The following is a 26753-nucleotide window of genomic DNA, read 5'->3' as shown; positions in this document are numbered from 1 at the left end:
CCCTTGATTCATTATCAGAGTTATATTTACAGCAAAACCTGAGTGGTGGAAATCCACGTAATGTTCACTTCAGACCAGCAACTATACTGGTAGTCCTTGAGTTATGACCATTTGTTCAGTGACCATTCGAAGTTACAACAGTGCTGAAAAAAATGGACTTATGACTGGTCCCCAAAGTTACAGCCATTGCAACACCCCCACGGTCACATGAACATAGTCTAGGTCCTTGGCAACCCGTTTGTACATACACCAGTTGCCAAGCACCCTGCAATCATATGACTGCCATTTGCAACCTTCCCTGCCGGCTTCCCACAAGCATAGTCAACGGGGAAGTCAGCAGGGAGGGTTGCAAGTCACTTGAGTAGGTCTCCCCCACCACCCTGGCCTTTCTTCTCTCATTCACTCACACTGCACCCTCCTTTCCCCCTTTGCTCCCACACATGCGCTGCACCCTCCTTCCCCCTTTGCATGTACGCACCGCGCCCTCCTTCCCCCTTCACTTGCACGCACCAGCACCCTCCTTCCCCCTTTGTTCACTTGCATGCACTGCACCCTCCTTCTCTCCCTCACGCATACCAGTGCCCTCCTCCCCCCTTTGCTCGCTCACACGCACCAGCACCCTCCTCCCCCTTTGTTCACTCACACACACCAGTGCCCTCCTTCCCCCTTCACTCGCTCGCATGCACCAGTGCTCTCCTTCCCCATTTGTTTGCTTGCACGCACCAGCACCCTCCTTCCCCCAATGCGGTCATGTGATGTCTCTCTTTATGACTGCATCGCTTAATGATGGAAATTCCATCCCAATTGTGGTCATAAGTCAAGAACTACCTGTAGTTTATTGACTCAATCATAATTTACTATCCAGGCCAGTGGTTGCATTTCCAAACCCCAAACAAAACAAAGCATTTATTTATTTAAAGCATTTTTACTCCATACTCTGCCCATGTGGCTCTCGGAGCAGCTCATGCAAGATTGGCATCACTTAAGATTGTTTGCTTTTTTTTTTTTTTGGTCTATGAAGCATTTCTGTTTTCTATGACCCAGGAAACTCTAAGGATGGAGATGAAGTTGAAACAGCGTTTTTTCCCCCTGACTTCAGACATCATGCCAGCCTACATGGAGGAGTACAAGAGTGGTCCTCTTGTACAAAGATTAGCTGTCCCAGGATTCCCGTTTCCAACAGCAACCAAATTCATGTTTTGGGGGAGCTTGCAAACAAGGCATAGAAAAATGCCCTGCACCACCACCGTTCTTTGACAGCTCCCTCTCTGACAATGTAGCTCTTTTGCCATCTTCAGAGCTTCGGAACAATTAGCATCCAGCCTGCCCAGACGCATCAGAGAGAGGGGGGAGATGGTTCTACCCCACCAACCTTCCCCTTTGCTGCATCTGAGGCGAGATCCTCCCACTTTCCCTTGGCAAACTAGTGCTATCGGGGTTTTCCCCTTCTTCATTTGCTTCCAGCAGCAGCCCTTCCAGATGGCTGCATCAAAAGAGAGGAGAGTCTGCCTCTCCTTCCCCCATATTCCTCGGCTGGGAGCAGCTTCTGTTTGGAATCATTAAATTTTGGAGTAGGTGGAAGAGTGGAAACCATTTTGTTCGGGGTAGGCGAGGTTGGATGGTTAAGGGCTACAGCTCTACCACCTAATCTTCTGAAGGTTCACCGAAGGCAGTATTCCCAGAACCCGCCTCCTAACACTCTCCTGTTGTAGCCTGAGACGTTAGATTTTATTATTTCTGTTTCTCCTGTCTTTTTTACCATTTGTATTGTGTCCATTAGGTTGTTAGCCATTATTTTAAGCTGAGCCATTTTAAGTGATTTCTATTTGGCAGGAAGCCGCTAGATAAAAAGTGGCAGCTGGCAAGACCATTAATTTCTCTAATGCCGCGTCATCTTTATGGCTGTGATTCCATGAATTGTTAGCGCAACCTATGGTTTGCAGTCAGAGTATTACGATTCCTGATCCAGGGTAGCCTGTCAGTCAATGCGGATTTGTCCGAAGTTGTACAGAACCAGAGTTAAACCTCATTAACTTTGGAGTGACCTGATTTTGGAATAGAAAAGACTAAAGCAAATCAGTTTTAAGAATTCAAAAGCTTTTTTTCTGTACGGATATGGTTGTCAATTGCTTAACCTTTCCAAATGGATCGGGATGTTGGACTAGCACTCATATCACAGAAAGTATAGTGGTTGTCAAGGATTTCTCAGAGGCCCTTTAATGAAAAACTCAGCCATGAACGTCAGCTTGCTGCTCATCACCTTGTGTTCCCTTGCAGGACACAAAAGGTCTCAGGCAAATAATCATTCCTATAGCAGCAACCTCACTATTTTAAGGGATAAAATTTGGAGAGAAGAGTAGTAACACTGGCACCAATCTGACCCTCCACAAAAGTAAATCAGTGTCTGTCTGAAGTTCTGAAGAGCCAATTAGTGTACAGCACTGCGAATTAATTTACAGTGCGGCAGCTGATATGCTACAGCTTGTCACTATCACAGGTTTCAGAAAGAGTCCTGAAAACAAGTCTCCTGTGTTAAAATTGTTACTTCACAAAGTAATAAACGAGCATTTGAATTTCTGAGATTCTTTGGAGCTCAGGCGAAATGGGGCAGTAAAGTGTTCGATAGATGAAAAAAGTTTGCTCCCAGTGACCATCTGTCAGAGCTGCTGTCGCCACATCCTGCCTCGCAGATCCTCTCTTGCAAAGTTAGGTTGGAGAGATGACATCCAAAGCTGCTTCCAAATCTGACATCATTTTATGGCATGCTAATCGACTCTAATAGAAACATTACTATGATGAGTTGTTGCTTTCTGTACTACACACTGTTTATATGAAATCTGTCCACTTGCAGGAGAAGTTCCAGGCTGCCATCTCATCTCTTTATTTCTATTTCCACTCTTTTCTTGCTGCAGGTATCTAGTGGGAATCTACTTGCTATCCTGAATCGACATTATCAGGACTTAACTTGCTTGGCCTTCACGGACGATAGCAGCCATTTTCTCTCTGGGGCCAAAGACTGTCTTGTAATAGTGTGGAGTCTTTACAGGTATGAATTGAAATGCTCTCCCACTTCCTGATTCTGCCCACAGGATCAGCATCACTGACTGCATTTATCAGTGCTGCTACATGAGAATATTATTTTGGGCACCAGCATTAACATATTGAGAGCATCCTGATCTGTAAAGGAGTTATGTTCCTCTTTTGTGCAGAAAGAGGTCCTCTGTGTGCAAGATTACCTTCAGAAATATGTGCAGCCAAAGGATGTCCTAGTTACCTAGCCCTGACAAAAGGAGCTCTTCTGTCTCAGAAACTTGGAATGGGGGGTTTATTACCAAGAGAAATAACTCACAGCTTGCTTAGTGAAGCAACATAATTGTTTGGGTATTAACAAAAGGGTTTTCTTAAGCTTTACATTGTATTTGTTTAAAATTATTTTTAACTACAGATTACTTAATTATTAATATTTATTTAATTATTTTTAAAAGTATATTTAAATTGGATTCACCAAAACCAGATTATCTCCTGGGTCGTTTAAACAATAAGGCTGTATACATTGATCTATAAACTTTGTAGAAGCTAAGTTTCAGTTCTGCAGAAAGACAAATAAGAATGTCATTCTTGTACTGAGGTTTAGGGAGAGAGTTGTGCTGGCCAGAATTTAGGAGTTACCTCTGCAGAATGCTCTCTTTAGTTGTCATCCTCATCATTATGTCTTGTTGCCCTGCCTTAAGCTTTTCCACTGCCTAACCTGCACGTTGTGTTAAGCCAGTTTGTTTCTTGAAAAAATATGTGGATTGATATTGTGGAAAATATCAGCAGATTACCCCAAATGTATTGTCGAAGGCTTTCATGGCTGGAATACGATGGCTGGTGTGGGTCTTCCGGGCTGTGTGGCCGTGTTCTGGAAGTTTTGTTTCCTAACGTTTCGCCAGCACCTGTGACCGGCATCTTCAGAGGGCAGGAGCACAGACAGGAGCAGTTCTCTCTATGCCCAGGATGATGTGACCCTTTTGTGGGTAGAGATCTGAAGGGGGAGGGATTGGGGTGTGTGTGGTGGTGGGGTTAGGGAGGGTAGGGGTGGGGGTGGGGTGGGGGGTTTGGGTTAACGAGTGGCTGCTTCTGACACCAAAACAAGCAGCCACTCATTAACCCAAACCCCCCACCCCCTACCCCCCCTAGCCCCCCCGCCACACACACCCCAATCCGCCCCCCCTTCAGATCTCTATAAATACCCACAAAAGGGTCACATCACCCTGGGCACAGAGAGAACTGCTCCTGTCTGTGCTCCTGCCCTGTGAAGATGCCGGTCACAGGTGCTAGCGAAATGTTAGGAAACAAAACTTCCAGAACACGGCCACACAGCCCGGAAGACCCACACCAGCCATCAGATTACCCCAAAGTTTGCAAAAGAAGAAAGCACTTCAGAAGAACACACCTCAGTATGTACCTTTGTGCTATTCCCGCAAATTACAAAAAAGTGACAAACAGTGAGCCAAAGAAATTAAAGGCAGGAGACGTTCAAAGATGAAATGAAACCTAACTAAATCTAATTTGATGCCTCTGCATGTCTTTCTGTTCTTGCCAGCTCTCATTGCACCCATTATATCTATATGCTGATTCATATATTGGCTTTTCTTGTTTGAACTTCTTACCTCTTTTTGAGTCATGGAGAAAATCTATCTATGTGGTTGCTAAAAGTTGACACTGACTTGGTGGCACATAATCTTTTTGAATATATGTGCGTTGCACATTCCTCCAAATTGGTAGGGCATGTTAGCTTGCCGAGTAGTCTCTTGGTTAGATATGCTAGCTAGCACAGGATACTGTGCACACACTTGTGGTAAAGATAGGCTGCGGTTGCAGATGTGGCATTCTGGCTGGTCCATCCTCACTGTTAGTGGGGAGCGCTGCATGTGTCATAGAGGCAACTAAGGCTGCTCACCTTAAGAAGCATAATGTTAACCCTCAGTTGAGTGGAATACAAAATGTCAGGGGAAAAAAAGACTTGTGGATGGGAAACATTCCCCCAAACATCCCAGTGAATTCTGAAATTATTCAGTGTCCACAGAAAGTTGGCAAACTTTTCTTCCTTCCTTTAGTCGGAGTGGACTCATTGATCTAAAATGTCTGTGGAAGAAAGGGACAACTGGAAGAAGAGCCTACAAATTTAGACTTCATTAAAATGAAGATGCAGATAAAATGGGCAACCTTTAATTATCTGGTCAATTGATTTCCACCTGAATTCCCTAACATGCATTTTTAGCATTATTACTTTGGTGGCTAAATGGTGTGTATATTTGCAGGGAGAAAGCAGCTCCAAATCCATCCTTGCGTATGTCTCTCCTATTTATTGTGTTAAAAACTGTTCATTTCTCAGTGTGCTACAGGTGGAAGATGCCCAAAGCCCTGAGCCCCGCCACGTGTGGTCACGGCATAGCCTTCCCATCACAGATCTCTGCTGTGGTGTTGGTGGCCCCATGGCCAGAGCTGCCACAGCCTCTTTGGACCAAACAGCAAAGGTGAGGGTGCAGATAATAATACTCAGTTTGGAAGCAGTATTAGTAGTTTTGTGCAAAATGCTGTGTTCCTTGGAATATTCTGATTTTCTTCCAGAATGCACTAGTCCAACTGTTAGTGTTTCTCTGCAGCTGAATTTGTCCAGGACATCATAAACTGCTTACTGTTCCTGAAGATCCACTTTTGAAAAACAGCAAACTACACCCAGAAAGGATAGGTCAACCTGTTTTAGGAAAAAAATGGAATGTTCCAGAACCGGATCACAGAATTTTGTACACAACCAGAGAACTGAATTCACTTTGTTCAAGCTGAATCCTTTTTAAAGTAGGAAACCGTAACCACTGCCTTGCAAATATGTATGTATGCACATTCATTTGTGCTGATGTACTTGGTAGGTCTGGAAATGGAAACCTTTTGCCCACACACAACGAATCCTGTGCAGCGCTTCTGAAGGCTTCTGGACACAAACCCTGCAGGGGCGACATGATCCTGGATTTAGAGCCTGCTTTCTGCATGGAGTTTTTCTGTCCTGTGTATAACACAGTTCAGAAATGGAATTTGGAACTGAAGGCATTGTAAGAGCACCTCACCGTGTATTCTGACTAGTCTCAGGAGACTAGGAGATGCAAGAAATTTGGGGGAAGAGACAGATGAGGCAAATGCTGGATGCTCCTGATTCAAGGTCCCACAAAAACAGCACAGTGTCCTTCGTGTTCAGCTGGACTGTAAGAAGAATGAACCACTGAGATCGAAGTTGGGAGTCCTTCCCAGTCGCGGTGCTTGTTACTGTTGTGTGTTATGGACTTTCTAGAACTTTTGAGGTACAGGTAGTCCTCGCTTACCAATGGTAATTGGGACCATGAATTCCATTGCTAAGCAATGTGGTCGTAAGGTGTGATGTCATGTGACTGCACCAACATAATGACAGCAGTTCCAGTAGTCCCAGTTGCTGTCCTCAGGTGAATCCCATGCAGTCGCAGCATCCCGCAGTCATGTGATCACCATTTGCGACCTCCTGCCAGCTTCACTATTGACTTTGCTTGTCGGAAGTTGGCAGCGAAGGTTGCACATGACGATCACATGACCACGGGATGCTGCAACATCGTAATTGCAAGCCAGTCACTGAGCGCCCAAATCACAATCATGACTGCGGGGACATTGCAACAGCTACAACTATAAGGACCCATCATAAGTACCCCTTGTTCAGCACCATCTTAACTTCAAACAGTTGCTAAATGAGTGGCCGTTAAGCAAAGACTACCTGTATGCAAAATAGCCTCAACCCCAAAATTGCAGTCGTGTGCAGTTTGGTGCTCCTTCAGATATCCCAGGTTTTATTGTTTTATTGTTTTATTCAAGCAATTGGCAGTACCATTGAGATTGACCCTGTCTAAAAAGCTGTAGATGTTTCCTCGAGGTTGGGGTACATAAAACTCCATCTGGATTATAAGGCACAAGCTAAGACAAAGAACAGGAGAAAGTTCTGTGCTCAACATGTGGGCTTACCAGGTTGGGGAAAACGCACTTACAAGAATTCATCTCTGTTATTTCTTCCCAAATCCTTTTCTATATTCTCTGAAAAAGAGAGTTTTCTCTCTTTATGTAAAAGCACCACTGTACTGCTATTTATATGTAATGCATGTCATATTCATAGGCTTAATTTTGTGTCATTATAGCTAAAACATGGTTTTGCCAGCAGGCCCGGGGATCCCAGGTCGATCTGGAGCCCATCAAATGGATAGTGTAAATGTATTGTTGTCGCCTGGGGGTTGGGGGGGGTGTAGTGGGTTTTGTATTTGGGACTCTTATTCCTGTAAGCCACCCAGAGCCACCATGAGTCAGCCATATAAATTGCTTAAATAAATTAAATAAATAAATAAATAAATAGAAACTTGGTTAATCTGCCCCTTTTCCCTTTCTCAGCTGTGGGAGATCTCTTCTGGGAACCTTCTCCTCTCTGTCGTCTTCGATGTGAGCATCATGTCAGTGATCCTTGACCTCGCTGAATACCACATGTTCTGTGGTGGGATGGATGGCTCCATCTTCCAGGTTGACCTCTGTTCCTGGGTAGGTCCCGTTCTCTGCAGTACCTAACAAACACCCCAAGTACTTTCTGCAGTGCAGGGTTGGGGGGGTGGAATCTCAGCCTTATTGGGATCATTATGTTCTATAGAAATCTGTTGAGCTTCAGCATAGGTGTTCAGGGTGTCTGCCGTGCATGGATGCAAAAACGTAAGAAATTAAATAACAAATGGCCAAAACCTCAAAGGTTTACCAAATCCTGTGAGATTTTCCTCCTCTTGCTTGAAATCTCATGATACTTGAGGTGCGGAGTGCAATCTCGCATGATCTACAGCTTTGCCAGATTTGGAGCATTTAAAAAAATCTTTTAAATACTAATGATTGCTAAGGTCCTGAGGCAACCTTACAGACATTTGCCTGCATCTTGGCGCTCATGAGTAGCGCGTTGGCAGCTAGATTTACATGGCAGCCCACAAAAGCTTTTCATGATAATGTAAAGGAAAGAGTTAGAAAGCCTTTCCTTACACCATGACCAAAAAAATGCCATGTTTTGTAGGTCTGGTGAATCTGTTAAGTCAGGAACGGAATGTCATCTGCCCAGATCTGTAGGGCCCATGTTTTCTTCCCATTTGTTAGTTATTTATTAAAGTGTTTATATGGCCAACTCAAATCATATGACCCTGAGCAGCCCACAAAAGAAAAGAAGAAAGAAAACCATAATTAACTAATACGGCATATCTCATTAAAATGTGACTGGTGTGTAGCGCTGTTGTCTTTTGGACTTTATGTTCCTGCAGATCAGCTCAACAGCACAGGTCACCCCAAATTCTGCTTTTTCCTAGCTGGGTTAAGGAACAAAACTACCTCCTGGTTTTGTTTTGCTTTTAATGGTCATTGCTTCTTCCATAGCCTGCTATTTTCCATTTTCTGGAGACCTTAATTCTCTTTTGACAGAACAATTTTCTTCTCCTGCCTGGGTGGAATATAAATTGATTTTCAGGGAGCTAAGCAATGTTGGTGGGCAGCCTTAAGGTTACAGTGCCAGATACGCCAAAGGCCTGAGTGTGAATTTCAGCAGGAAACCCCTGTTTCCTTCTGGAGCAACCATAGTCCAATGGAAGATATGAATCCTGGGTACTTCCAGTTTAAAAGTATTAGGTAACAGATAAGCGGAAAGGTCTCTCTGTACCAAAGTACTGCTGCCTGAGCAGACTATCAAGAATATAGTGGATTATTAATCTGGGAGGAGGTAGCTTCCTCAGTCTTACATTCCTATTTAATTACCCAGGATGGTGCATTAAACTATAATTTCCCCCCTTCTCTCAGCCTGTGCAAAGAGAAAGAGGCTTTCAGTCCGAGCAGGAGAATGGGAAGATCTTCAAAGGACATAGGTGAGTATATCATTTTTCTGTTACGTGTCCTGGCCTGGCAAGGCTTGAATGCTTGGCCTGGACCAGCATGGCTTCCTGTGCCCAAGACACTTATGGCTACTGCAGGAATGAACAGTGTAGCACCAGGATGTCTGTCATATCCCAAAATTGCAGGACCTCAAATAAAAATCAAGAGGCTGACATTTTTTCAAGATTTTAAGAGTCTCAGATGGGTTCTTGTGAGACTTGAGATGAGAATGCCATAATCTCTCCTCGAACACATGGACCATTGGGTAAGATTGCACTGGGGTACTACCACCTGAAAAAATGGCAATCCTTGGTGTGCTGGTTCAACCCCAGTTTCTGAATCTCATCAGCATGGGCTGCTGTTCCCTTCTACCTTGACGAGGAATTACAGCTGATGTCTGTTCCATCTTTGTCTGAGAAATAAGAGCAAGACAGAATAGAGTATAGTGAGCATGATAGCAATGACCTTTTGGGAGACTCAGAAATTCCATGAGCAAGTATCCCTGAATGAGAGACTCCTCTCTATGACAAGTACCATCCAAAGGGTTAAAAGGACTTTGGTGGGGAGGGGCAGAATGTGGGAGCACAAACACCTCAAGCACTTTTTCAACCACTTTAGTTTCTTAATAAAAATATTAATAACATTGTTAAATAAAATCAAAGGTAGGTAATTTTAGACTTCAGGTAGTCCTTGTTTAGTGACCACAATTGGGACTGGCAACTCAGTCATTAAGCAAAGCAGTCATTAAGTGAAGCCATGACTGTGCTTATGATCTTTCTTCAGCTTTCCTTTGCTTTACAGACCTGTGAAGGTCACAAATGTGAGGATTGGTCATAAAGTTACTTTTTCATCACTGTTGTAACGGCAGACAGTTGCTAAAGGAGGCAATGTTTAAACAAGGACTACCTGTATGGCCTTAGAGTGTAATGTGATTTTTTTTCAATTTACCTTAGATGTTGATGAACTAGGACCCTCTCCTCATTCTGCTGAGCAGAAGCATGGAGTTCTGGACCCAAATCCTGTCTTGATGGCACCACTGAGAAAACATTGAAGAACCTCAAGTAAAGCCCCTTTCTTGTTCTTTTCATAGGAATCAGGTGACATGTCTCTCAGTTTCCACTGACGGAAGCCTGTTGTTGTCTGGCTCACATGATGAAACAGTTCGGCTCTGGGACATTCAGAGCAAACAGTGTCTCCGCACAGTGAACTACAAAGGTCTGTACATGTGTGTATGGATGCTTAACTTACCTGCTGGGGGAAGGGGAACATTAAGGCCCTTGAGGATTCAGAAAGAGGTGGGGTTGGAAAATAAAGGGAAGATAAGCTTCTGTGCTTTTAGACTTGGAAGTTCTGCTGAAGCTTTTTAGCTCAAATACTTCATATTGGCATTGAGAGTGCAGGCAGACCTAATAGTTCCTGTTAGTTGGAACTGGGGAATTTCTGGCAAGTGGAGGTGCTCTGTCTTCATGATTGTAGAGAAAATATTTGGGAAAAAAATAGAAGCCAGGGGTACATTTTGTTATACATGTGGACAAGGTTATGGTGACATTAGTAACCAAAATACAAACAAGCTGTGGTAATGCAGTAAAAAAGTTATACCTAATGGTGATTAAAATGAACTAAAGCTTAGAAAGAATGATAGAAAGATCCATAGAACATTAATATATTATTAATATAGAAGTGGCTTAGTCTTTTAACCTATTATTGAATCTGGATCATACAGAAATGTAGTTCTCCATCTTCAAAGTCTCCCTTTGAATCATAAACGAAGCATATGAATTCAGTTGCATGTTTTATAATTAGCTGAAATGATTGTTTACCTGAAAATTTGTACTCCTGAAATACATCAGTTTTTTAGTCATCAAGTTGCAAGTCACCTTTTTTTAAACAAACAAGCTAGTCAGCTTCATTCCTGCCTATGTTGCTTTTAAGAAGCAAATTTATAGTCTTTAAATGTAGTCAGTGCTTGAAAAGATGTAAGCACAGCCTGATGAAATCTCCCAAGGGGACAAGGCTGTTTGGGTCATCAATGTAATATGAATAATTGGGGGGTTACCGTTTTTATTGCTTTCAACACAGCATGTATGTAACCTTGCCTATGACTCTGGCTCATTTGTCTCAGCTACCCTACCAGGTTCAAATACATTTGTACCAGTTGTAAGGCTCAAAAAAGGAAAGTGTTTGTATATACCCAGATTATTAACTTCCATGGTTCTTTTGAAGATACAGGTAGTCCTTGACATACAACTGTTCATTTAATGACCATTTGAAGTTACGACAACACTGAAAAAGTGACTTATGGCCAATCCTTGCAGTTATGACCGTCACAGCGTTCCCTTGGTCACGTGATCAAAATTCAGGTGCTTGGTATATTTATCATGGTTGCAGTGTCCTGGGGGCACCTGATCGCCATTTGCAACCTTCCCAGGGGGGCTTCTGACAAGCAAAGTCAGTGGGGGAAGCTGGATTCACTTAACAACCATGTGATTCACTTAACAACTATGGCAAAAAAGGTTGTAAAAATCATGCAAGATTTACTTAATGACTGCATTGCTTAGTGATAGAAGTTCCAGTCCCAATTGAGGTCATAAGTCAAGGACTACCTGTAATTTTAAGAAATTCTTGGTGAACTTTTTTGGAAATTTTCCTTGGGAATTTTCTCCACTATGGTGCTGGGTCGGGGGGAGAGATATCATCCAAGCCACCATTACTTTGTATCAAAGCTCTCCTGCTGCATAAAAACCTCATCTTAATGAACTTCCCATCTAAGCACATTGTTTTTTCAGTTCATTACCAGTGCAACATGATTTACAAATCCTCTTTGTTTTGGCTCTTTAGAATGACCTGAGCAATGCTTAAAACATTAAGTTAGCAAAAGGGACATAAAATCTGCATGGCTGAATCTTAAATATTACAGTGTGACTTGGTACCATAAATTCTTCATTGTGCTGAGCAGCTTGGTTGTTAGCTACACGTACAAAGGAAGCTACTACAGGAGAAGTTCTGTTTGTAAAAAATGGTACTTTCTCATGCTTGAGGTTGTAAGGCTTTTTAAAAAAACCTGCCCACATAACATTACTTCTAGGGTGTGCTTTTGGAATACTTCTGGGTTTGATGTGGTTAACAAGAACCATCCCCTAGCCAGGGGTCACTGCAAACATATGGAATTTCTGACCCTACTGCTTCTCTATGCTTTTGTTCTACTCCCCCCGCCCCTTCCTTGACTCCTGCCCACTGCCTAGATAGGTCTGGGCAGTTTTCTGGACAACTTTTTCAGAAGTGATTTGCCCGTGCCTCCTTGCTAGGGCTGAGAGAGGGACTGGCCCAAAGTCACCCAACTGGCTTTGTGCCAAAGGCAGAACTCATGCCCTTCTGATTTCTAGCCCAGTGCCTTTAACCACTACACCAGACTGGTTCTTTAATAAATGAATATTGATGATATATTTTCCTATGCATTGGCCTGCCTCCCAGACTCTTGTTTAGAGTGGCTGTGTTGAATAAACACATGTTTTGTTTGTATGTGGTGTGTCCTTCCTGATGACTACAAGAACAAGTCCATGCCATTTTGTTGGCAATATTTTTCAAAAGTGGTTTGCCATTGCCTCCTTCTGGAACTGGCCCAAAGTCACCCAGCTGGTTCCATGCCTGAGGCAGGTCTAGAACTCACCGTCTCTCAGTTTCTGGGCTGGTGCTTCCTTGTTGTACTTTTACTTGCCCTCTAAAGCAGGGTTCCTCAGCCTCAGCAACTTTAGGATGGGTGGACTTCAACTCCCAGAATTCCCCAGCCATGGGGAATTCTGGGAGTTGAAGTCCACCCATCTTAAAGTTGCTGAGGTTGAGGAACGCTGCTCTAAAGGTGTGAGCAGATCAAGAAGAAACTTAACATCACCACCCTTGCCTTGACCATTTGGGGTTTCTGTGCAAATTCTGTGCAGAAGAATCTATTGGAGAGGGCAATAAAATGGATAAATCTGACAAGGACATGTTTGTCATAGGACTGCCCTAGCTGCTGAAGCAAACCAAAGGCCTCTTTAATCCAGCACTTTGTTGTGATGAGTTAGTTCAGAAAGGAGATCTTGCTCAACCCACCCACCCACCGCTTTTCATCCTCCCCAACTTGAAGTCAGTAATAATTCTATACAGTGTTCTGGTCCATCTCTCGTGAGAGCTAGTGTTGAGCTGGTGGGGGTGGGTGTAACCAAAATGATCTAGGACTAATAATACTGTCTGTAAGACTGAGCGTTTGAGGCTTTTTCTCTCCATATAAAAAAATGACAAAATTCAGTAAGCATGATAGAGGTTTTTATATATCTGATGCGGAGAGCGTTTTTCTGATTTGCTCTAGTAACTTTATGTTTGCCATTCTTGGATTCAGATGCTTCTATGGTAGGTTGCAAATGAAGGAAGTGGAAGTACATTTACTAAATCGCCATAAAAGTATCAGAACAGAAACCAGGGTGCAGAACAAATACTGGAGTTCAAGGCAATTACCCATAGGGTATTTAGTAGATATTTATTTTGATCAGTAAGTGGGTTCAGGATAAATGAAAAAAAGAAGCCTCTGCACAACTCATTGTTAATATTATCGTCATGGATGTCAAAAGGGCTTTAAGTTAGAGGTTAGTAAAATCCATGGTGGAGAAAAGATCTGTGGTAATCATCTGTGATAATTAACCATTCAGAGGGAGTATATGGTGTTTCATAGGATTCCTGGAGGCATTTAGCTGGTCGCTTTAGGAAATAGATCAGAAGAGGTCTGGCAGCAGCTCACAAATGCTTATGCTTTTTCACAAAGTGTGTTAGTTGGAAAAGGTTCTACCAGACCCCTCCTGATGTTTTGCCACCATAGACTAACTTTGCTCTGTTCCTACAGTGTTTAAGAAATTGGAAGCTCTGCTTTATAGATACTCAGGCTAGTAGGGCCTTATTGTGTGTAATGCATTATGGTCTTCTAGAAGTCTTCCTTCCTTCCTTCCTTCCTTCCTTCCTTCCTTCCTTCCTTCCTTCCTTCCTTCCTTCCTTCCTTCCTTCCTTCCTTCCTTCCTTCCTTCCTTGTATTTAAATTTATTAGCCACCCAATTACAATGGACTATTTTAAATTAAGAGTCCAAAAATAAGGGAATATTTCATAGATAAATATTTAGAATGTTTCCCTTCTTTTTGAGAATCCATAGCCTTCATTCCAACTCACAGCTGCTTTTATGCTGAAGGGACGTTCGTCAGCTCAGAAAAGGATAACAAATTTGCTGCATAATAGAACTTTCGTTCAATTTCTGATTCAAAAAGATGAAACGATGCATTGGATGACTGCCGCAGTTATATAAATTGAATTCGTACTTTTGTCCTAGCCTGTCCAATCCCTGCTTGTACCTCCAGTGAATTGTGAATTACTTTACTAGGCTTCCCTGTTTATTAGCTTTACTTTGTTTGGGTCCAGCCTCCTAACAGCTGGGATGGGTCACTCCCTTACTGACCTTTCATCCAGCCAGGGACCTCCAAACTAGCTGTGAGGTTTTGTGCAAGTGAAAAGCTGGTCCTGCTGTTCTGAACCAAGCCGGTTAACTGCCTCTCAGGGACTTTTTTTTTTAATTTAATGGGGTCAAGGAAGCTTCACTTTCTGTGGTTTATAACAAGACTGTTTCCCTCTTGCAGTGTCTAATTACTTCCCTCCTCTCTGTTTGCTGCTAAAGAATCTTCCACCGCCTGGCAATTGCTTGCTATTGTCACTACCCTTGGGAAGTACGGTATTAACATCCTTTATCTCAGCTTAGCAGAACATGAGATAAGAAGCTGCCAGTGACAGCTCAGACGTGATATCTCTTTCCTTGGAGATCTTTGTGCCTTCTTGGAAACCCCTCCCACCCCATCCCTCGAAGAACCACTTGGCTGCTTCTGTTCCATATTCCTAAATGTCCCCCAGCCTTCTACAGTGTCAGCTTGGGGGCTTAGAGGTTGTTCTTGCAAGACAGGAGTCAAAAAATCTTCTTAGCAGAAAAAAGATCCGGACAGTTCTAATAACAAGGCTCAAAGCTTAGCTGTAAGGTCTGTCATTTTAATACACTGCCAGGTCTAATGGTATTCTCTTCCACCAGGCTCCTAACAGATCTGTCTTAAGGTTTAATAAACATGGGCTGGATTTAAGCATTTGCTTGTAAGAAAAAAAATAGATTCGCATCAAATCAAATTCTCAATTTATGATCCGAGATCAGCAGTAGAAACAGCCAAATGAAATCAGACAAAAGAAAAGGAAAGAGAAATTGAGACAAGAGATTGTCACGTTAAGTTTGATGTTAACTGCTGCCTCACTTTAACTGCTGCAACAATAAATTTGGCTACCATGTAAGTGATTTCATGATTTGAGTCTGAAGGTAAAAATGGGTGTAAAAACCATCCATTCTCCCAAGTACACTTAGTAAAAGAGGGGTTATGATGTCCTTTCAAAGGTCCTTATAAAAGTTATAGTAAAATAGGACAAGTTGAATTGAATTGACTTCCCCAGAATCACAAGGGCAAATACAGTGAGATTGGGAAATACTGGCATACCTGCCAAATAATAGCATAGGTGGAAGGATATTCTGCCTGACGCTGATAAATCCTTTCCTGAAACTATTTTACTACCTAGTCAGGTCTTCCTTACATTTGTGTAATGTGCCTTACATTTTTCGTGTTCAGATAAAGATGCATTTCTCCATGTTAAATTCCATCCTATTCATTTCAGCCCACTGCTTTCTAGATCTTTTAAAATTCTGGCCCCTTTTATTTAAAGTATTAGCCACCTTTGCAGTTTTTTTTTGGAACCTGTAAACTTTATAAGCGCCTGCTAAGCTGTCATCCAAGTCATTGATAAAATTGTTGAGCAGTAAAGGGCCCAAGGCAAAGCCCTAGAGCACTCTACTTGATACCTGTCTCCAAGCTGAAATGGAGCCATTAATGAGCATTTTTTCATGCAGTCATTCAGCCAACTGCGTGTCCATCTACAGGTAGTGCCATCCAGCCCATTTTACCATTTTATGAAGGAGTGTATCATTAGGCACGCAGTGAAAGGCTTTGCTGAGGTCCAGGTATTCTGTGTCTGCAGCTTTTGCCAGATCTACTAAACTAGTAACTATCAAAAAAGGAGATGAGGCTAGTCTGGCACAATCTGTGTGGAAAATATCCATGGTGATTCCTCTTAATTGTACTGTGCTTAGCCAAGTGCTCATAAACATGCTGCTTGACAAACTTTTGAAGCACCTTGCCCAGTTTAGACCTGTCCTCCTCCTTTCCCCTCTCTTCCAGTCTTCTATGATCTCCAGAAGGTATCAGAATTTATCAAGAGTGGTTTAGCGATCATCTCCATGAGTTCCATCAGTACCCTGGGATGTAAGCCATCTGGCTCTGGAGATTTATATATGCAGGCCTCAGGAGAGCGATACAAAAGTTATTGAAGTTGCTTCGCAGATATTGCAGAGGCTGGGAGCATTCCTTTATATAAACATATCACATAAAAATATACATCGATAAGAATGTTTGGCAAAATAATATTTTATGATTTGGAAGAGAAGGTGATATTGTCTCAGATTATCAGCTCATAAATAGCTGCAAAAAGTTCAGATGCAATTTTAGGATGCATCAGCAGAAGTTTAATTTCCAAATAATGAGAAATAATCATTCCACTTCCTTTTGACTTGGTCAGACCCCACTTTGACTACTCACAGTTCGAGTGATTTTACAAAAGATTCAAGAAATTGGAACAGATTCAGAGAAGAAAGGCAATCAGGAAAATTAAGCCCTATGAGAAGCGATTAAAGGAGCTGGGTATATTTCACCCTGGCAAAAGACAGTTGAGGTGGGAGATGATAAGATTGGCAGTTTTCAGCCAGCAATGAATGAGGACTTGGAGTGGCGCTCTCAGACATTTTCCTTGGAATTGGGGGGCAGCCTGGTGTTTGTTCCAGTTGCTGGCTGGAAGGGAGGTGGGGCAGGCCGAAGCAAGGTAACTGCTCACTTGACAAGAGACTTGTGATCTTCTCAGGGCTGTATCCCTCCAGTACCAACCTGCTTTGCCCACCCAACAGGCCATTCCTGGATCTTCCCTATCACACTGCCTTATGTGTATGTGAGAATGAATGTGAATTAAAGCTAAGGGAAAAGCTGACAGCAGCCAACAGCTGCGTGGGTAAATGCAGTAATTAAAGCACTCATTAACTCTGGTAAAGGGGGTGTGTGCATCATTACCGTGGACAGCTACAAAAGTCACAATGATGGATGTCTTGCCCAGGGGACGGTAGCAAGGCCATAATTCAGTATTAGATCCAGGTGCCCCAGGGAGATCGCAGAGGATCTTTCCTCCTGGCTAGCTTTGTATACTTAACTTACCAGTAAATTGGGAAGAAAATAATACTCATACACACAGGAGGGGGTTCTAGATTTGGATTGCTCAACCAGTGCAATTTGGGACATCAATCTGGGCAGAGACTGTAGAATCCGTTACTTCGTATATAATTGGCTATTCTGCTTTGTTAGTGTATGCTCTGGCCCCAAAATTCACTTGCAGAATTGGCCAGGTGCAAATTGTTGTAAGGATAAGTGTACCACCTAGTTATCTTGTTAGCAGCAGGATTGTCTTTTAATCTTGCTCTTCCACAGTAAAGGGGGAAACACATTCAATTTGCAACACTTTTGGAAGAGTGCCACTTCCTGCTAGCCCAGTCTGAACTGAGCAATTGTTCCAGCATCTGGTTAAAAGGAAAGGCAGGCTGACAGGTGAAGAACTTGGTGTAGAATTATTTTTGGCTTCCGTATAAAAGGGAAGCGTGACTTGAACAGGGGAGAGCCACCTTCAGATTCTTATATTAATAGAGAAATAGATTGTACCGATATATTGTGAGGGGCTGCCTCTTTGACGACCCTACCCCCTACAAGATGATGGTCAGGCTCTTTGGCTGCATAGCCTGTCATGATAACACAAAGGACAGGTCTTCCGACTCACACTGGAAGGCAGCCAACCCCAGTCTGGACCCTCCCAGGTATGCTGGAATACAGCTCCCATCATCCTCAAGTCAACATGGGGAAGAGTGAGAGCTTTAGTCCACAACACAGTACTTGGATGAGCTGTCTTGGCCTGCATGTAAATGTCCCCAAAACTTGAGTTAAATAGTCCTCTTCCTCTTTCCTCCTTCAATCCATTTAAAAATAAGAGCTTGGTGTAGAATTTATCATGCCATGTGTGGCCTGTAGAGGTCCATAGCGAGAAACCATAATGGGTGAGTTCACCCATTAGCTAAAATGAAAACAGAAACATCACACTGTTTAACCAAAGGTAATGTGTAAGAGCAATGTAGCACAACAGCTGTTTTTTAAAAAAGGAGCCATAGCAACAACAAAAGCACAACAGTAAATATCAGGGCAGTGGTACAGAACATTCTGAGACATTCATTCATTCATTCATTCATTCATTCATTCATTCATTTGTTAATTAATTAATTAATTAATTAATATGCTGCCCATCTGCCCAATGGGTGACTCTGGGCAGCTCACAATGAAAGTAAAAGCCACAAACGGTTAAAAAATAAATACCTCCATTAATTAATTAAATTAATTAATTAATTCAAAGGTCATACTACAGAAACAAGCCGTATACATTCATAAAGCTTCGTATCCAAAAGGCTGAATAGGAAGGAAGAGATTTTGGTGAATAAGCATACATGTGCTCTCAGCATGTATCTCAAGGTCATATTTCGAACACCATACCCACGAGGCTGTGCTCTGAGCCTTTCAGAGTTTAGTCATTTTCTGCCTGACAAGTCAAGCTGTCTAGTAACAGCTTCACTCTTGTGCCTTGAAATCCATAACTGAATATTGAACTGCATGTTGTGGGTCATGAACTTAAATAGACAGCTCTCTTTATACTGACATCCAAGTCTGTGGATGTCTGCAGCAGAATTTAGTTCTGGGGGCAGTGAAATACCTGCTCTGCGTGCGGGAAGGCCTACATTAAGACAACTGGGTAACAAGTGGTGGGGAAGATCCTTGGGGAAGATCCTTTTTGAGCTAAAAAAAGGTAAAAACTCAGAGTCAAGCTTGATTCCTCTTGATTACATGGATACAGACATGTCATTTTCTTGGCAACTGTACAAAAATGACTTGCTGCTGACTTCTTTCAGTTGTTGGTTTGTTTTTTCCAACTTGCTGGCCTACCTGACATTTCTGGGGCTTCCTGTAAGTCTCCAATCCAGTATTTAGGTTTGAGCCGAAATAAATTTGGTTTTAGGTCAGCCAGATGTTTAACCTCCTTTTAAAGCCTAATTGCTTAATGGCAGCAACTTCCATACACAGATATTGTTTAGAATGGCTTTCTCTACCCAAGTGCTTAGTAGGTCTGAGCGTGCTTAGCTCTTTTTGAGCTCAGCCAGGACCATAGGTGGGCCAAGCAAATAAAGCCTTCCTTGTAAGCAGCTCCCTTTGTAAGAGATGCTTATGAGTTTAGTTGCATGCTATGGTTTGTTTTGAGTGCAAGGATTTTAGGTGCCTCGGTGGAAGGATATTGAGTTGTGCTAATGAGCTCGTTCCAAAGGGGCAGCCATGTGAGTCTTCTGCAATAGAAACAACAGTCTCTTGGGGTGTCTTAAGCTAACCATTTATTATCATGTAAGGTTTTATATTCCACAAAAGCTGTTGCTCTTACTAGCTGTATGGGTACACTGCATGTAACGATTCCTTTTGCTCCTATAGGTCCAATCACAAATGCTTTTATAACCCTGGCACCTGCCAACATGCTGAATCCGGACAGCAAGCCTCGTGTCCCGCTGCCAAAATTCAGCCGGCATCTCCATAGCACAGAGAGCACGGAAAGCTCTGCCAGCGAGGGGCTGACCCTGTGTCTGGGGCTGCATCAGAAGGTATGGAAACGAAGCGGAAGGAATTGGTGAGAGGTGCCCGAGATGCATCTCCTGAATTGGCCAGCGTGTGTACTGTAGAGTGTGTGAGACATTTATTCTTCCAGCCAAAGCAGGAGCAGCCTCAGCAGATGGATAGCTGCTGATAGTGTGGTGCAGATCTTAAACAGGCTTAGCTGAATATTCTGGTGTAGTTCTTCCTCTGGGGAAGGAAAGGGCTGGTGAGCATTTGTATGAGTTATATACTCTTGATGGGCACTTAAGCAGTAATAAGCTGAAACTTCACCACCACACCTGCGTTTCTTGGGATTTGAAATGAACCGTACGCACCGTGCCGGGAAGGATCGTAAATGTTCAGAATTGAATTTGGCAGCCACACACTCTATCACAGGTGCTTGCTTTGGGGTGAGCTGTAAATGGAAATCAGATGTCACAGAGGAGGAAACAAGTTTAATCCAGAGCTGTGATAAATAAGTGGAGCTTTCATTTTCAGCAAACAGGGTTTCCTCAAGGGCCAAATAATTGTCTCCATGGTGTACATGGGAATTCTCTAGAATTTATTTGACCTACCATTGAGGGTATCTTAGTGCTGGGCTAGATCAGATGCACCGAGGTGGTTCTTACATTGCAGTATCAAAAGTTGTTATCCCCAGTAGAGTCTCCACGTTGAAAGGCAATATACTCTGAATATGAGATAGCAGGGACAGAAAATGGGGCAGCTATCACCTTCATCTACATTTTCCAAGGGGTTCTTAAACAGGATCTCTTGGATCTTGTCATAGTACAAGTAGTCCTCACCTAACAACCACAATTGGGATCGGAATTTAGGTCACTAAGCATGTCATTAAGCAAATCATCATATGACTAGACCTGACTTTACGACCTTTTTTTTTGCTGTGGTCATTAAATGAATCACATGGTCATTAAGTGAATCATGTGATTGCTTATTAATTTTGCTTGCCAGAAGCTGGCTGGAAAGGTCGCAAATGGCAATCATGTGACCCCAGGACGCTGCAACCGTCATAAGTGCGAGCTGGTTGCCAAGCACCAGATCAGGATCATGTGATGTGTGGGCGCTGCAACAGTTGTAACTTCAAGCACCAGTTGTAAGTCACTTTGTCTAGCACCATCATAACTTTGAATGGTCACTAAACGAATGGTCATTCAGCGAGGACTACCTGTAGAAAGGAAGAGATCAGGAAGAAGTCAGTTTTCTTCCATTCTTTATTCCAGGCAACTGGAATCCATCATTTTCCAGCTCTGTTTCTCAGCATTCTCTCTGTTCATGACAGAGAGAAAAGATGGGGGTAAGGATCAACATGGGTAGCAAAGAACCGGTACCTTATATTTATGTTTAACTCTCACTTAACCATCCTTCTAGTGGAGTTGCAATGAATGAAGAGATTATTTATGTCAGGGGTTTTCAAACTTTTAAAGGCCACGGAACCTGCTAATTAAAACAAAAAAATCCCCCGATCAAAAGACAAAGTACTGGTGATAGAAAATTGGTTGCATTTGATGAAGGGTTTTGTTTTGTTTTTTGCCCTTAGTGAAACACAGCTTAAAAAAACCTGATGTATGTATTTGTTTTGTCATTCTGTATCCACAAATGCGGGCAGAGCGGGAGCTTCACCACCAAAACAGAATCAGAAAAGTGGCAGAGCTTCAGGTTTGCTTGTCCAGAACTGAAGCGATAGCATCGACAGCCCATGGCTGTGTGGGAAAGCAGGGTCTCTAACGTTAAATAACAAACTCAGCGTTATCTTGATTTTGAAATCAGTGCTGCAGGCTTTTTGAAGAGCAGGCTTTGAAAACGGGATGAGGTGAATGGAACAAAGTACACTGTTAGTCCTAAAAAGCAAAAAACAAAAAAAACAGCATAAACACATATTATATCTGTTTAGGATATCTAAAGGATTTTAAAAACAGCCTCCCTAATTCTGTAGCACTCACTTCTGTGAAATCTGTTTTTTCCCTTTGTCTCTCATTTTTACATATGTCTTTAAAGAGGGACTAGGTCAGTGTTGTGCAAACTTGGCCACTTTAATGGCTGGCTGGGGAATTCTGGGAGTTGAAGTTCACTCATCTTAAAGTGGCCAAGTTTGGACAACACTGGACTAGGTGAATCCATAGAGGAAAGCTCTCTTGGCATCTATTTCTGCAGCTGCAGTATCTGAGGAGGAAAGTGATGGCTGACCACCAGATGCCGGGTTTCTGGGGCTGATGCTCCCATGCCCTCCTTGTGGACTCCACAGAGGCCTCCAGCTGGCTGCTGTGAGACTCCTGATGCCAGATTATATGAGTTTGTGATATTGTACAATATCTCTCTCCTTGCCACCACTGCTCTGTGTCATGGCCCTTGATTGAATCTACCCATTCTTCCTCTTGAACCTGAGGGTGAAGGAGGAAAGAACCATCGTAGAGAGGGGATAGCCCATCCTCCTTTGCGTGGATCTGTTCAATATCATTCACTGCATTGGCCTCTTGTCCACCCATCTGCCTGTCTTGCCCTTCAAGGGCACTTTCATCTCTCTCTCTCCTATCTGTCTCTCGCCTTCCCCCATGAGATTGGCGGAACTAACTCTCATGAGTGTGGGTGGAGGGTACAAGGACTGTTAAGCCAGTTTGAAGCATTGACTTAGGGATATGCAGCGCTTTGGGTCTAAAGTCAGAAAGGTGCTTTGGGATGGTGTACAGGTGTGCGTGCTACACCTGTTAATGGCTCCTTAAAGAAACTGTGTCTGTTCCTGGGCTCTCATACTGCATGATCCCAGGAAAAATGCATTTTTGAATCCAGGAGATGCCCATAGGCTGGAGCGAGGTTGCGTCACAGTGGGCATTGGCGCCTCCATAACTCAAATGTGTATTTTCCTGGGATCACATGGCTACAGTGTGAGGCCAGCGAAAGAAGCCGCTTCTTCAAGGGGTGCCAACAGATGTGGCATACACCCCTATGTCAGCTTCAAAGTTAGGTGAATAAAAAGACCTTTGCTTGGGGCCTTATATATGTGGGCATCATAGCAAAGAGACCCCTAAAAAAGGTGCTCCCCTGGAAAAGGGTTTCCCTTGGTAGGACCTTCCATAATGATCTCGGCATACGGGCAGGTTTTGTGAAGAGGAAAAGTCCCTTTGCTGCCCAGATCCTCAGCAGCATATGATGCTCTAGCTCAGCGCTTCTCAACCTTGGTAACTTTAAGATGTGTGTTCTGGGAGTTGAAGTCCACACATCCTAAAGTTGCCAAGGTTGAGAAACACTGCTCTAGCTAAGTAACAGCATGTTTCATTGTGGCACGAGGCAGACCAGAAGCAACCAAGTCCCTAAGACATCATCCGGGTGGCATCTGTGTGGCTGTTTGGGGGCCCAACAGCTGTCTCCAGAGCAGGCCTAGGTGCCAGGTGTTGCAATAGGGTGACCTTCCAACCTGGAGAAATTCAGGATGGCCCTTTAGTACACCCATATGTGCCAAGTCCTGGATACATGGGGGCATCTCATTGGAAAGAGGAAGGTGTTGTCTCAGATTGCCTGTGGCTCCCAAAGAGACAATTGTACTTCCATCCCCATCTGCTCTATGCTCAAGCCTGATATTAAAATGTGTTCTTTTCCAAAATGTGGGGACTTCCCCCCCTCCTTTCCAGCCTTCCTCTGCATTCATAAGTGATAACTCCAATTTAATAACACTTCTCACACTCCAGATCTAATGCCAGCAATATGATGTTTTAAGAAAGGAAAAGAGACTGTTTTGGGGCTGGGAACCGAAAGTGGGGTGAGTAGAGTGTGAGTGAGGGCAACAGCGGCTGTACTTTCCATATCAAGAGGAATAGGACTGACAGGAAGCACTGTGGAATCTCTCTCTCGCAGTCTCTGGTGTCCTCTGATGTGTTATCCTTCAGCTCCCATCATCCCCAGCCCACAGAGCTGGGGATGATGGGAACTGAAGCCCAGCATTTCAGGAGAGCACCAGGAAGGCTGTAGGGATCAAATAAATAAATAAAAGAAAAAGCTGGCTTATTAGAGGATTATATGTTGAATTAAGGCAACCTATAAATAAGTTTATGAATAAATGTATGCATTATTATTATTTATTTATGATACAGTTATGCATGGTGTGGGAGGAAGTAGGTAGGGAACTTTTTTCTCTCTCATATAACTAGAATTGTGGGGAGGGGGAGCTCATAAAATCAAATCCATGGATTGTAGGTTAGGGAGAGACAAAAGAGCCCTTTGTTGCACAAACAGCAATTAATTTGCGAGACTTGCTGCCTTGAGATGCTAGGTGGACATCTTTAAAATAGAATTAGACCATTTCATGGGGAGTTGGAGAGGTCTGTTAAGGAGTCTCTGATGTGATGGCGAAGGAGAATTGGACAAACAGGGTGAAGATTCTGCTACGCTCCTGAGAGGGAGGTACTAGAGAGTCTAAAACTAAATGGACAAGCATCCAGTCGATGGGTTGCCCCCAGAAAAAGGAGAGAACCCTTTTCCATAGCTTTCAGCCAACCCCTATAACAACCTGGTGAAGATGCAGCTTGTAGATGACTAAAACCTCTCTCCAGGCTGGGCTGAAGAATTACATCAAGTAGTTTCCAATTGACCACAATTATTAAAGAACCAAGCAGAGAGGATTCAGAAATGGTCCATTGCTTCTTTAAAATAAACCATAGCCAGCTAAATTGATCAAGAATTATATATAATCTTTGACAATAACTTACCAGATGAGCTTGCTGGGGGTTCCCTGGGATTTCCCAGCATTTGCCAGACAAACAAAGATGCCTTTTTCACCAGGAATAGGGAGGTGATTCAAGGGGTTCAAAAACAGTTTCTGAGAAAGGAAATGTAAGTATTTTCCAAAAGATTACTATTGTACGTCCAACACAAAGTTTCTTGGGCGCAACTTAATAAATGTATAAATGTGCTGTTATTGCACAATGATTTTTGTACCTGTTTGGCATAAGGCTGAGTCATGAGGGGTGTTGGTTTGTGGCGTGTATTAATGTAGGTCCAGGAGGGGAGCATGAGATTGGATTCATAGTAAATCTTTCTGAGCAAGAGGGAACCAGGGGGCTAGAAAAGGTGGGCTTTTTATCTATTGCAGTAAACAACATTGTTAATAAATTCCCATACTAAGTGCCAATCAAACCCTTTTTCAAGGCAGTCCCATGATTGAGCCCCATGGCATGGGGAGCAGGGAAAGGTTTTGGAAAAGCAAGGGATAATTTCTGGCCTCTTAAAAAAAAAAACAGACTTCTGTCTGCTTGTTTTTGTCTATAAAGTGTAGATTGCACTTAAGGTCCTTGTGCTGTCTCTGTTGCTCATAAGAGAGACCTCAGTGGCATTCTGTCTTCATCTCAGGAGACCCAGCAATAACAACAATTGCTAGGTTTTCTAAGGGGAGGTGGGGTGTTGTGGCTGGAGGACCAAATTGCTTTTGCAGATCCCAGGAGCCAGCCTGCAAGATTAAGATCTCTTGTCTCCTTTTATCAGCACCATGTCTGCTCCTCAACTAGAACAACAGATCTCAAGGTTGCTTGTCTGGAGTTCCTGATGAATTACTGTCATTCACTGGAGTGCATTGGGGGGGGGGGTCTTCTCTCCTTCCCCCAGCATGTTGAGTATCTTTGGTCTCTGCTGCAAATTTGGAAGCGGGCTTGAAGGCCAGTGTCTTTCCTTCTGGAACCCTCCCATTTGCAGTTTAGGAGATGGACTAATTCAGATTATCCACAAACTGGGCAATAGCTGTTTGGGTTTAGCAGCAGGAAAAAGTGCTCCAAAACTTAAGGAAGAACCTTGCCTTGCTGGATCAGATCCCTCCACTTAAGATTCCCTCTTTTTGTAAATTTGTCTGAAGTTGTATAATAAATTATGTGTCAATGTGGTCCTTTCAGCAGACATTTCATTATCAGGCTAAGTAACATCATCATTTGCAAACCCCACTCTCCTTCACACTGATGTTACCTAGCCTGGTAGTGAAATATCTGCAAGAAAACAACCAAGCTCAGAGAGCACCAAGAACCCAACAGTTCAACCCTGAGCTACGTAGATTCCATTCTGTTGAAACTCCAGTGTTTGGGGTAGGATATAACACCTCACTTTGCTGATCACAGATGTCTGTGCTTATGAGAATCAGGTAGGAAGGAACAGGAACCACCCACCCCAGTCAGGCGTTCACAAGACTAAGGTAGCAAGTTGTTCATTTGAATTGAAGGAACACAGCTTCTCATGTTCTTTATTCCTGTGACTTTTGTGAGTTCTGCCTTTATGGCCTCACAAGGGTTTCATCTGACATCTGTCTCCCTAGCTTATCTCTGGTGACTTCCTTGTGCTCCCTCCCCCCATCTAACATGGTAGCCTTGTTGATTTCTAATGGTCAAGCACACAGTATTCTTTTAACTAAGATTGTGTTGGTGCTTATCATTTATTGCATTACAATCCCCCACCCAGATACTCACCAGGTTTAGCTTTTTTGAGATCACCCACGATTGCCCCATGCTGTGTGAGAGCGCAAGAAATCCTTTGTGTTCCAGCAGTGCTGCTGTAGGCATTCTGCTGGGCATTGATGAGTTTGATAAAATCTGAGGAGGTTGGTTAGGCCTGATAAAAGCTACCCCTAGCGTGGTCTGTTTTGTCCAGTCCATTTATCCTTTGAGTCCATTCTGCCTTCTTGAAACCCATTTGTGTCTTTTATCATGGTTGATATTCCTTTCCTTTCTTGAATTCTAAAACCAGCAGTCCAAGCCTGTTCCATTAAGAGATTATCCATTCTTTAGCGTCACACTTTTGTCAAGAGCTACTTAAAGATGACTTGTTCCTTTCACCAGGCTGAAGTGCAGCTTCATTGTTAAACAGGTGTGCAGCTTTGACTTAAGGCTCCCTTTGGCATTACTCAGCTCTAAGGAGGCTTATCTCTTGATGCCTCTACTCTGTTTTCCTGTTTTCCACAG

The 26753-nt window shown here is 43.1% G+C and overlaps 1 protein-coding gene across 1 annotated transcript in view; it reads left to right on the top strand.

Annotated features, from left to right (window-relative positions):
• Positions 1-26753, top strand: part of WDR18 (WD repeat domain 18) — a 50948-nt gene that overhangs the window by 20845 nt on the left and 3350 nt on the right. The window contains exons 3-8 of the mRNA XM_088149444.1: positions 2913-3046; positions 5378-5519; positions 7441-7584; positions 8866-8930; positions 10028-10152; positions 19651-19817. Of these exons, the coding sequence (XP_088005570.1) occupies positions 2913-3046; positions 5378-5519; positions 7441-7584; positions 8866-8930; positions 10028-10152; positions 19651-19817 (777 nt within the window). The remainder of the gene's footprint in view (positions 1-2912; positions 3047-5377; positions 5520-7440; positions 7585-8865; positions 8931-10027; positions 10153-19650; positions 19818-26753) is intronic.

The sequence above is a fragment of the Python bivittatus genome, unplaced genomic scaffold (assembly GCF_059951505.1).
Source record: "Python bivittatus isolate LINGU-HERP-01145 unplaced genomic scaffold, Pbiv_v1 ctg000580_np1212, whole genome shotgun sequence".
NCBI classification, from domain to species: Eukaryota; Metazoa; Chordata; class Lepidosauria; order Squamata; family Pythonidae; genus Python; species Python bivittatus.
Note: the sequence above shows the minus strand (reverse complement) of the source record. Positions and strands in the feature narration are given on the sequence as shown.